The 11,207-nt window shown below is 56.4% G+C and overlaps 1 protein-coding gene across 1 annotated transcript in view; it reads left to right on the top strand.

Moving 5' to 3' along the window:
* The window catches only part of GPR137B (G protein-coupled receptor 137B), a gene marked incomplete at its 5' end in the record, with an annotated part of 30,258 nt that extends 20,694 nt beyond the window's left edge, over positions 1 to 9,564 (top strand). The window contains 4 exon segments of the mRNA XM_006145992.2: positions 139 to 288; positions 3,271 to 3,399; positions 6,195 to 6,319; positions 7,725 to 9,564. Coding sequence (XP_006146054.2) covers positions 139 to 288; positions 3,271 to 3,399; positions 6,195 to 6,319; positions 7,725 to 7,836 — 516 coding nt within the window.
* Between the last annotated feature and the right edge of the window lie 1,643 nt (positions 9,565 to 11,207).

Raw genomic sequence — 11,207 nt, 5'->3', positions numbered from 1 at the left:
GTCAGTAAAGAGTGTGGGTGACGTAGGGGTCAGGAGTTCTGGCCCGAGGGCGGGTTCTGGCAGAAGCCCGGTGAGACCCCGAGGGGCCGGACCCAGGTTGGAGGGGGTAGAGCCCACCCTCCAGCCCCTCTTTTCCAGGGCTCCTCCGTGTGCCAAGTCACTGCTGTCGGCGTCACCGTCACCCTGCTGTACGCCTCGCGGGCCTGCTATAACCTGTCCATCTTGGCGTTTTCCCAGAGCACAAGCGTGCACCCCTTCGACTACGACTGGTACAACGTGTCGGACCAGGTCAGCTGGGCACCGGGCGGGTCCGGGAGGGGCCTGTCGGCAGCACCCACTCGCAGGGAGCACTCGCTCCGTGTTCCCGCTGCACGAGAGCGGGGCCTGGGGAGACCCGCCTGGCCGCGGTGCAGCCCCGTCTGTCGGCCGGGCTATAGCACCTGCCTTGTTCCCACCCAGTCTGAGAGCCGGGGTGTGCCCGTGCACGTCGGTGTGCACGCGTGCACACGCATACACATACACGCACCTCCCTTACACGTGCACACACACTCCCCTCCGCCTCGTGGGGCTTTTGCCCAGCGGTGTTGAACGTGTTTGAAGTGCTCCTGCGTAAATGTGAGATGGTCCTTATTAAAGGGTGAGATTCGCCAGGATGAAGCAGATCACGTTCTGGTTCAGAAAATGAAACTGTGAAGTGAGAAGTCTTTGGTTTATTCTTAGGTTTTTGCCGCAGGGCATGTGCACTCACCAAGAGAGAGGGGGACAGACAGTGAGAGGGGAAGTGGGAAGTCACCTCCCGGGGATGGCCACGCTGCACTCCTTCTCCCCCGCTCCCCAGCATTTTGGGCATGCTCGCATACACCCGGTGTGAATTTTAAGCCATCGGGTCCTGGACTTGAGCCGTAGTCAGCTGCGTGGGAGAGCAGTGGTCTCAGGCTCACTGAGTGGCCCTACCAGACTCTTCTTCTCTTTAAACTACGTTTCACAAGTTCAAAACCTTAAAGGCGGCGAGCGGACTCAGAGCGAGCACCTGGCGCCCACCTCACAGCTCGGGGTGCGAAGGTGGGAGCGGGCACCTGCCCTGACCGGCACAAGCCGGTGCTGTCCTCCGCCCTGCGCACTGTGCCGGGCACAAGGGGATGAACCAGCTCCTCGCCGTCAGGCCCTGGAGGACAGACTGCAGAGAAGCTGTCACATACAGGAAAGCTCCCGACAGGTAGACGTGCAACCACTCTGCAGAGGTGCCCCGGCTTTATCTGGGAAACATCGAACACCTGGAAAATGGTGGAAAACTTCACTTCTAAAATCCCAACAGTGCTCAAACCCTGGGCTGTGTAAGACAACGGGAGAAGGACCGTGAGCTCAGCCCAGAGAACGCATGGGCGTCGCAGTGAGCAAAGACTGGATGTGTCGCCATGGCGGCCGCAGCCCTGCCCCAGACGGCAGCACCAGTGCGAGAGGGCAGAGGTGCGGCGGGCGCCAAGGGCGTGCCCTGTTTTGAGAAAATAAAACATGTAAATATCTGAACTTTAAACAGTGACCAATAGAGCCTTCGCCCGAAAACCCAAGGGCCTGGTTTGTGTCATAGGGAAGCACACAGGCCTTGCCCACAGTGGGCGACTCACGGCATTGCATCGCCCACGCCCACTCAGAATTCTGCACTCTGCCATCGGACACTAGCCGCCTGCTGTCGACAAAGCAATGGTGTCCGCTTTTCTCTCAGTCAAGAGCTTCCAGCTACAGTGAACTTAAAACAGGCCCTCAGGTCTACTCTGGGGGTCCTCCTTGCTCTAGACTGTATGGGGCAAGCACAGTAGTCCAGGAGCAGGGGTCACGGGTGTAGACACATGTAGATTCGTGGTTGTGAATATGTGGTCAGTGTGGACACATTGTTGGTGTAGACATGTTGCTGTGGGCACATGGTCGTGTGGACACGTCATTGGTGTGGACACATCGTATAGACATGTGGTCCGTGTAGATTTGTGGCGGTGTAGATTCATGATTGGTGTGGACACATGGTCGATATAGACATGCTGCCAGTGTGGACACATCGTTGGTGTGGGCACATGGTCATGTGGACACGTTGTTGGTGTGGACACGTGGTCAGCATAGGCATGTTCTCGGTGTGGACACGTGCCGCTGAGACGGGGGCACAGCCAGGGCGAGGTGGCTCCTTTCCTAAAGATCGGCGCGATCAGCTCGCCCTCCTGCACTTAGGACGCCACGCGGCAGAGCAGGCCCCAGCTGAGTTCGGGGCTTGGTTGGGTGCGTTCTCTAACTTGGTCCCACTGGCCCCTCTGGTAGCGGTACCCAAACCCAGCTGCTTGCTCTCCTTGCAGGCCACGTGGGTACTGTGCCATGCCAACAGCAGCACCCTGGACTCCAGGACGTTTGTCTACATGGGCCGCCCTAGCATGGTCCTGAGGGTGAAGAGTAGGGCCCGGTTTATGAGAAGAAAAGTTGAAAACTGACTTGTTTATTCTAGGGATGCCTAACAGGCGAGACGCGGTCCATGGATCTGGGAGGAGGCAGCGCAGGGCACACACTGTCGGACTGCAAGGGGAGCTGCTGCGGGGCCGGATGCGAGCTCGTTGGGACATAGGGACATTCTGGGGTGAAGTAGTCAGACGCCGGGGGCGGGGAGCTTCTGTCCGTAGGCGTTCGAAGGTAGTCATCTAGCCCAGATGGCTAAATGCCTGCCGAGTTTGGTCTGCACATTTTGGGTGAAGAATTACCCACGTTGGGACCCAGCAGTTAGCGTAATGGCTATGTCGCTGGACTCCCACGTAGTCAACCGCGGTTCGTGTCCTGGACCCGGTGGCTTAAAACTCACGCCGGGCGCATGTGCGTGCATACCCAAGATCTCGCTTTCTGTCTCTATGTCTCTCTCTGTCTGTCTGGCGAGCGCACGCGCCCTACAGTGAAAATCTCTCCAAAAAAAAAAAAGAATTACCCACGTTAGAATCAATCTCTGTTCGAGCCAGTTGGTTCCCCGCGGTCTCTTGACACTCTCCCCCTCTTTTTATTATTTTTTTGGGGGAGAAGTTTTAGCTACAGGGCACATGCGCTCACCAGAAAGCGAGAAATCACCCCCCAGGGGGGATGGCCACGCTGCAACCCCTTCCCCTCCATTCTCCTCTCGGGATCTTGGGCATGCACGCACACGCGCCCTCCGTGAGTTTAAGCCACCAGCTCTGGGACTTGAACCACATGGGAGTCCAGTGACATAGCCACTGTGCCAATGCTGGTCGCTCTCACCCTCTCTAACAGGCGGACCTGAAGAATCAGTTGGGCGATGCTGGCTACGTGGTGTTCGGGGTGGTGCTCTTCGTGTGGGAGCTCCTGCCCACCACCTTGGTGGTTTACTTCTTCCGAGTTCGAAATCCCACGAAGGACCTCGTAAGTGACCATTTATTTTTGCAGAAAGTATCTCTAACCCTGACCATGAAGCCTGCAATTAGAACTTGTCTTAGCTTTTCAGAGAAGAGAGGCTCTTTTATCCTACTGTGGTATTAAAAAGTTCTCTTGACTTCTATTGAGACTTGCTTTTCTCTAAACTCTCTTTTGAAGAAAGTGTGGTTTTCAGTTTTGCTTTATTTTAGAAAAGAAATGATAATAACTTGCACCTTAAGGCCCGGGAAAAGTGAGGAAGTGCTTTAAAAAAATTGTTTTTTAAATTTGCTTGCAGGTGTGTGTGCCACCAGAGGGGTGGTGAGGGAGGGTAAAGCACCCCCGATGGGACATGGTCATATCATAAGCCCTGCCCCATTTCTCACTCTGACAGGACCTGGGGCCCACACAGGTGTCTAGTGTGTTTTCCAGCCACTGGGGCCAGGACTTGAGCTGGGGTTGGCCATGTCGGCCTGGCTAGGTGCCAGTGAGCGAAGTGAGCTGGCTCTGCTCCTCGGAGTCCAGCGTGGCCTCCCTAGCTGAGTCTTGACTTGGGGAGAGCCGAGCGTGTGGAGGCAGTAACTCAGCTGCTCTCCGGTGGGCTGCGGGTGATTAGGGAGTCAGGAATCCCTCGGCTGGAGCAGGGCACAGCCTGCCCGGTGGGTGCTGGACAAAGAGCAGGGGCCACACCCAGGCTGAAACCCGAACGCCTCTCTGGGGGCTGGCGCAGGGCCTCCATCCTGTTTTCGGCGGCGGAGCAGCCGCCTGCAGGTGTCTGATCTGCCCGTGCGCAGGGACCACGTGGGGACCACACGGGGACCACACAGAGGTGTCCGTGAAGTCGACCCCCGAAAGCTCCCTCCTTGCCAGCCGAGAAATGTGCAGGAAAGGCGGGTCCAGGTGGCCGCCGCGGCCTCTCCTCTCCGAGGGAGCTGGTCGTCGGGGCGCTCTGCACTGAGGACTGCTGAGGAGTTGCCTCGGCACACCCCAGCGCTGGCCACAGCCGCCTGCACGCCTCCTCGTGCCGGCACCTAGTGCTCGCAGAACTGTGGAGGCCCTGAACCCAAGGCCGGCCGCGGGACAGACCGTGCACATCCTGAGGGCGACAGTCACCACCACACCGTTCAGGGACGCTGCTGGAGGAGTACCGGGTAACCCGCAGGCCTCGCTGCACACCAGGCCGGGGGCATGTCCGCACCTCCCATGCAGGGTGTCGAGAGCGGAGCTGCTCAGAGCCGGCTCCTCGGGGTGCGGCACAGCCCACAGTGAGGGCTGCAGAGAGCTCGTGTGCGGCCCGGGCTCCCTCTGCTGCCACTCACAGATTTTCGGGGTCACGTCTGAGAACCCCTTGCCGTCCTGTACTCGCCCCTGCGTGTTCACACTTCTTTCTTCCGTGAGCTCCTGAGACAGGGTGAGAGCGAGCACCCAGCAAGGGCGTGATGCCACGATCCACGCCAGCCTCAGCCCCGACTGCGGGACGCACGCGTGTACGCAGAGCGGTCTCCCGACACCGGCCTCCGCCACGTCTCACTGCCGCGCTGCCGTCGGCCCCAACCTTGTTTGCTTCTGAGAGTTTTAGTTTTTGCGTTTATACTTTAGGTCATTGACCCATTTTAAATTGTTCTTTGTTCCATGAAGCAGATGGGTGCCCCAGCAAGGCCCTCAGGCTGTGGCCCACCGACTTAGCCAGCCTGCATCACGGGCTGTGATGTGTGCCCGGCGTGCTCAGGGCAGGTCCGAACTCACATGGCCACCGTGTCATGGCGGCCACCACCTGGCCCTGTAGGAGCCTCTGAACATGAGATCCGATGGGCCAACTTGCCCTTCCATGTGCAATCAGACTCTCTTAGTGTTAAAATCAGGGCGTTTCCTAGGACCCTGGGGAGGCTCTCCTGGTGCGTGTCCACTCTGCCTCTTGTACTTGGCTGGTCACCTCAGGAATGCGGCTCAGCTCACAGGTACACCCTGTGCTGACTGCCCACTCCCCACACTTCTATTAATATATATTTTTTTTTTAATTTCTGCAGCAGGGTGCGTGCACTCACCAGACAGACAGACACAGAGCGAAATTGCCCCCAGGGAAATGGCCCCACCGCAACCCCTGCTCCCTCTCCTCCACTCCCATCTTGGGATTTGGGGTATTTACACACATGCACGGGGCATGTGTTTCAAGCTGCCAGGTCTGGGACTCAAACCACAGTCAGCCACGTGGGAGTCAAGCACCCTAACCACACCACCTGGCTCCCGCCTTCACTTTTACATAGCCCACGAGCAGTAACTAGTGTCCACGTCACAGCAGGCTTGGTCGCCAACCTCACCTCTGCCCCTCTGCTCCCCCAGCCCTTCCTGACCACGACCACCTCACTTTCCAGCAGCTGCTGGCAGCGGAGTCTTCCCGCCCCACAGCTCCCGGGCAGGGGGCCTTGCAGGTGGCAACGGCCTGTGCACTGGCGGAACCGGTCTCTAGACGGCTGAGAGGACTCGGTGGGGGCCAGACAGAGGATGGCAGAGGCAGGACGTGGACGGGCTGGCAGGCCTCCCCATGGAGAATCGCCGGCTCACTGGGCATGGCCCGGCTGCTCAGGGGCCAGACTGACTGTGGGATACAAGGCCCACTGATGCCCTCCGTCAGGGCAGAGGAAAGGGGGACCCTCTGAGGTGGAAAAGCAACCCAGGCCAGTGTTGCGGCTGCAGGCCCGCCTGCCCCGGGGAGGACACCCTTTCTCATGGCACGGCTAGCAGCCCCATTGCCATCTCACCCAGGCGTGTCTGCAGGTGCGCTGACTGCTGGCCTCTCTTCCTAGACCAGCCCCGGAATCGTCCCGAGCCACGGATTCAGCCCCAGATCTTACTTCTTTGACAACCCTCGAAGGTACGACAGCGATGACGACCTCGCCTGGAGTATCGCCTCTCCGGGACTTCCGGGCAGGTGAGGCCCACTTACGGCGAGGGGCCTGGTTGGTGGGGCGCTGCAGAGGAGAGCTAAGCAAGTGGTGTCCGGGTCGGACTGGCGGCAGGGGTGAGGAAAGTTGCGGGAGCCCCCCACTGCAGCGTGGGGTGGGACGGGTCCCTGCACCGTGTCCTGGACAGCTATGCCATGCAAGAGGAAAGACGGTCTAGAAGAAAAACAGCACTTTTCCATTGCAGAGCCAGCCTGAACCAGGCTAGTGTGTCCCCTGGGCCCCGCCGACTGGCAGGAGCACTCCCAGGAGCACGATCTGGGAGACCCAGGCTACGTCTTCACATGTTCTAAAGCTGGAGGGGGACTGTGCTCCTCTGCCAGGAGAAGCCTTCAAATCTGAACTTCGTCCATCTTAGCTGACAATTCCACTAACGGTCTTACTCTGTTAATGAACAGTTACTAGCATCTGAGTGTCACACGCCATTCAGAAATTCACAAGCACCGACTACTAGTTCAGACTTCCTAACACTCGTGTGCGGTCGGTACGAGTGGCCTCCATTTCATTGTAGGAGGAACTGAGGCAGCAGCCTAGGCCAGGTGCCTCGTCCTGGGTCACAGCGGGCAGAGGCGAGGTGGGCCCAGGTCCGCACTGAGTTCCCGTAGGTGCAGCCGGCTCGTGTGCGGCTTAGCGGCCCTCCTCTGCCTCGCTGGGCTCGTGTTCCGTGTCCATGGGAGCTTCCGTGGGAAGGGCCCCTACAGCAAAAATCTCTTCTTAAAATTATTTTTAAGAGACCACGTTAAAGAACTGTGTGGTTGGGGGTCAGCAGGTGGCATGGTTAAGATGCCGGACTCCGACATGGACCACCGTAGTCTATCTAATTCCTGGACCTGGAGGCCTCAATATCACAGCAGGCACATATGCGTGTGTGCCCAAGATCCTGAGAGGAGAATGGAGGAGGGATGCAGCATAAGCCACGTGCCTGCGGTGATTTCTCGCCTCCTCCGACTCCTATCGTAAAAACCCTAAGAAACACGCACGCGGGAACCAGCAGTTAGCGTAATGGCTATGTCGCTGGACTCCCACGTAGTCGACTGCGGTTCGCGTCTTGGACCCAGTGGCTTAAATCTCACGCCGGGCGCGTGTGTGTGCATGCCCAAGATCCCGAGAGGAGAATGGAGGAGAAGGGATTGCGGCGTGACCATCCCCCCTGGGGGGTGATTTCTCGCTTCCTGTCTCTATGTCTCTGTCTGTCTGGCGAGCACACGCGCCCTATAGCGAAAAAACCTCTCCAAAAAAAAGAAACACGCATGCACAATGACGGCATAGTGGATTGGGTACTGTCTCTCCAAGGTCCCAGCTCTGCCTAAGTGGGACACGTCACCCACAGTTCCATGTTCCGGGGTGCTGAAATGCTTTTCCTTCTTTTTTAAGTTTTGTTCCAGACCACCATGACTGGGGACAGCGCGCTCACAGCGCCCTGCCACACGCAGGGGCCGGGCCGCAGGACGTGACTCCGGAGCCCGGCAGATGGAGCTGTGGGTAGCATCAGGCGGTCTGAGGATCCCTCGTCTCTGGCTGGCCCAGGCGGCTGGGTTTTAGGCACTTTTCCTTCAGAAACAGAACTTGCTTTTTATCTGTTACAGGTTTATGACACTCCACAGGACTAAGCACTGATTTAGACTGATAAACCCTATCTCCGTACTAAAAGTGAGGCTGGCTTTTCCAGTGGGTATAGTAATTTAATTCTAAAGATCTGTACTTTTATACAGAGGTATCTCATGTAACTTACATAATGCTGGAGTACACTAGGGTTTTCCCAAGAATGTTGTAATATATGCTGTAGTTTGCACACTTTTAAGCATAATTCACTTTAAAGGGTAGGATATATGGCCTAACAGTTCTTAAGGCTTTAGACAAAAGCGGTCCTCACACCCTTACCTCTTGGGTCGTGCAGACTGAGAGACACCTGCCATCTAGAAAGCTGACGGTGGGCCCAGCATCGAGGTTAATATGAAACGGAGTACCAGTCAGCTCTAGGGTAACGGGCCCTTCGGAGTTAAGGTCCAGGTGGTCTGACCTTCAGAGAACCTCTTTTAAGTTCTGCTGCAAGCCTGGTACTTCCTTTGGCAGAGCACTCTGTGTACATGCCACCGCGACCAGCCCTGCACCATCCAACCCCACGCTGGCCGCTTTGGACCCTGCTCTGCTGGACTCACCGAGACTCCACTTCGTCCTCCCAGCTCAGTGAACTGGCCGACAGACGGTGCTGGAACAACTGGGTGGTCACAGGGGTGGAGCGCGTGTGGGCCCTACCGTACACCTTACACCAGGGTATACTCCTAGGGGTCAAGATTTAGATGTAACAAAATGTAAGTGTAGAAGCTCTAGAAGAAAACATAGGTGAACTGACTCTGTTTTTCTGGAGAAAAATATTCTATGACTCAAAATCTGGAAACGCCAAATCAGACTATGGAAACTTGTAAAACAATGTGCCTGGCAGGGCCGGGCCGTCAGTCAAAAGACAGGTGACAAGTTGGAAGGAATACGCAGTTTGTTACAGCCCATGGGTTACGCCTAGAAACTGAGAGAGAAGTGACCCGGTTGCAGGAGGAAGGGCACAAGGCACACACTAAGGGGGTACCGACGGCTCTTAGCCTTCCCGAGAGGGACTCAGGCCGCTCTGGCTGAAGTGCCTGTGCTCTCAGCACAGCCCAGGCCTGCACCTGACCACCTCCTGTGTCCACAAGGCTGGGCACGCAGCCAGCGCACTAAGCTCGGACGGTGAGGGGCTGGCGGCCAACGCCGAGGGCGGTGCACTGGAGCTTTCAAAGCTGTGAAAGCACGCGGCCTGTTGGAACCCACTCTGCAGGTGCGCAGTCACAGGAAGTGTGAAATGGGGCGCGCGCAGTCTGGAGACACCTGTGCCCATCCATCGGGCTGGCTGGTTATGCAGTGGAAGGCAGGACAGTGGGCTGCTGGGAGCAGGAACGGGTGCTAGTGAGAGGTGTCAGAGACTGGGGAGTGGGGAAAGCAAACAGTATGCAGCTGTCACTTTCTGGGTAGAACTGAGACAGAAAAGGCCTGCTGTGTGTCTGCTTGTACATGGCTAAACATGTGGGTGGAGACACAGGAAGCTCAGAGCAGCGGTCAGTGTGGTGGGGTGCAGGCCTGCACAGCTGGGCCAGGGACTGGAGGGTGCTCACCATGTGACTGGCAGCTCTGCACGTGTATTACCTATTCCAAAAATTAAATAAAATAAGCTTATTTTAAAGCCTATGACTCAATATGAATCAAAAAACGCTAAAAGTCCCCACTTGGGCTGCATGGCCACAGGCCAACTCAGGCCACATTAGGAACAAAGGCTCTGGAATGAGACTTCCCAATCTCAATTCTCGCTCCACAGCCTGGAGTCCGTGTATGCGGACAAGTGACTCTGCCTCCTCGTCCTCAGGCTCCTCACTCCCAGACTGGAGAAGTGACCGCACCTACCTGCTGGTGCTGCCATGGAAACGGGACACACATGATGCCCGTGAAGCTCTCCAGGCAGGGCCAAACCCTCCTTTCGAAAGAAGCAGGAGCGGGACCAGCAGGTGGCGTGGTGGTTAAGGAACTGGACTCCCACGTGGCTGAGCATGGTTTGAGTCCTGGATCTGGCAGCTTTCTCTCTCTCCCTCTCTCTCTGTGTGTCTCTCTCGTGCACAAGCCCTGTAGCAAACTAAAATAATAATAATAATAATGATAAAATAAATAATAGTTCTTTTAAAAAACGGAAATAAGAGACAGAAAGACTGCAGAAACGTACTTTAATTCACATTTTCTAGAGTCTGGTGGGTACAACGGCAAATTATCTGGAATTCTGTTCAAAATTGAAGCTGCACTTATTGATGTTACTTAAAATAAAAGCACAGAGAGACTTGTGTGTTTTTACCGGATACCTTCCACGGTACCATGCACCTGTGTATTTTGGTGACTAGCTATGGCTCTGCAGGTGCTTCAGTTTCGAGCTGCTGAGAAGTCTACTGTGAGCTGTTCCCAAATGTCCAGCTGAAGGCAATGCTGCAGGTGAAGATCAGCATGGCTGTCCCTTGTTATGTACAGTGGCACCTAGGCAGAGTTGGAGACATGGCACAGAGGTTCACATACAGACACCGGCGACAGGCAGGAGCAGCGCTCAGGTTCAACGTCAGAGCGCTGGGACCGCCTAGAGCTGTTCTCGCCAGTGCACCTCATCTCAGGGCACGTCACCTGCCCTAACAGGCTGTTTGTCTAACACCTACGGATGCCACTGAGAACCCATGCCGCAGAACAAAGGCACGTTTTGATTTTCTCCATCTGCCGTGTCACCAGCTAGTACGATCGTGTCTGTCACGTTATCTAGTGCGGGACACTTACGGTACATGACGGGGGAGACAGATGCCCAGAGGTGTCCCTGCACGCACTTCCACAAGGCAGAGAGAACTCTAGCGCTCCTCCCCATCAAAGCAGCGAGGGCTGGAAAGGCAGTTTGTGTCACAAAGACCACGAACTGTCACCAGGCTCTCGAAACAGACTCCTCGTCTACGCAGTCATCTAAGAAACACACGCACACACGTGCACACGCAAGGCCCCCCAGTCTAATTTATGGTAAGGTGAAGTTGATCCAATTTCAGCTCAAGAATACTTCATTTGTTTATTTTCTTAGAAGTGAAAAAATTAATTAAAACCTGGAGTCAGGGGCCAGCAGGTGGCGTGGTGGTAAAGGGGCTGGACTCCCACACGGCCGACGGCGGTTCAAGTCCAGACCCGGTGACCTGAAAACCGTGCCGGGCACAGTGCATGTGTGCCCAGAATCCTAGGGGGAGTGGAGGAGGGGCTGCAGTGTGGCCCTCCCTCCTGGAGGGTGACTTCTCACTTTCCCTCTCACTGTTCCTGCTG

Source organism: Tupaia chinensis, unplaced genomic scaffold (assembly GCF_000334495.1).
Source record: "Tupaia chinensis unplaced genomic scaffold, TupChi_1.0 Scaffold000161_1, whole genome shotgun sequence".
Taxonomy (NCBI): domain Eukaryota; kingdom Metazoa; phylum Chordata; class Mammalia; order Scandentia; family Tupaiidae; genus Tupaia; species Tupaia belangeri.
The sequence above is the reverse complement of the archived record's forward strand: the minus strand, read 5'-3'. Positions and strand labels throughout refer to the sequence as shown.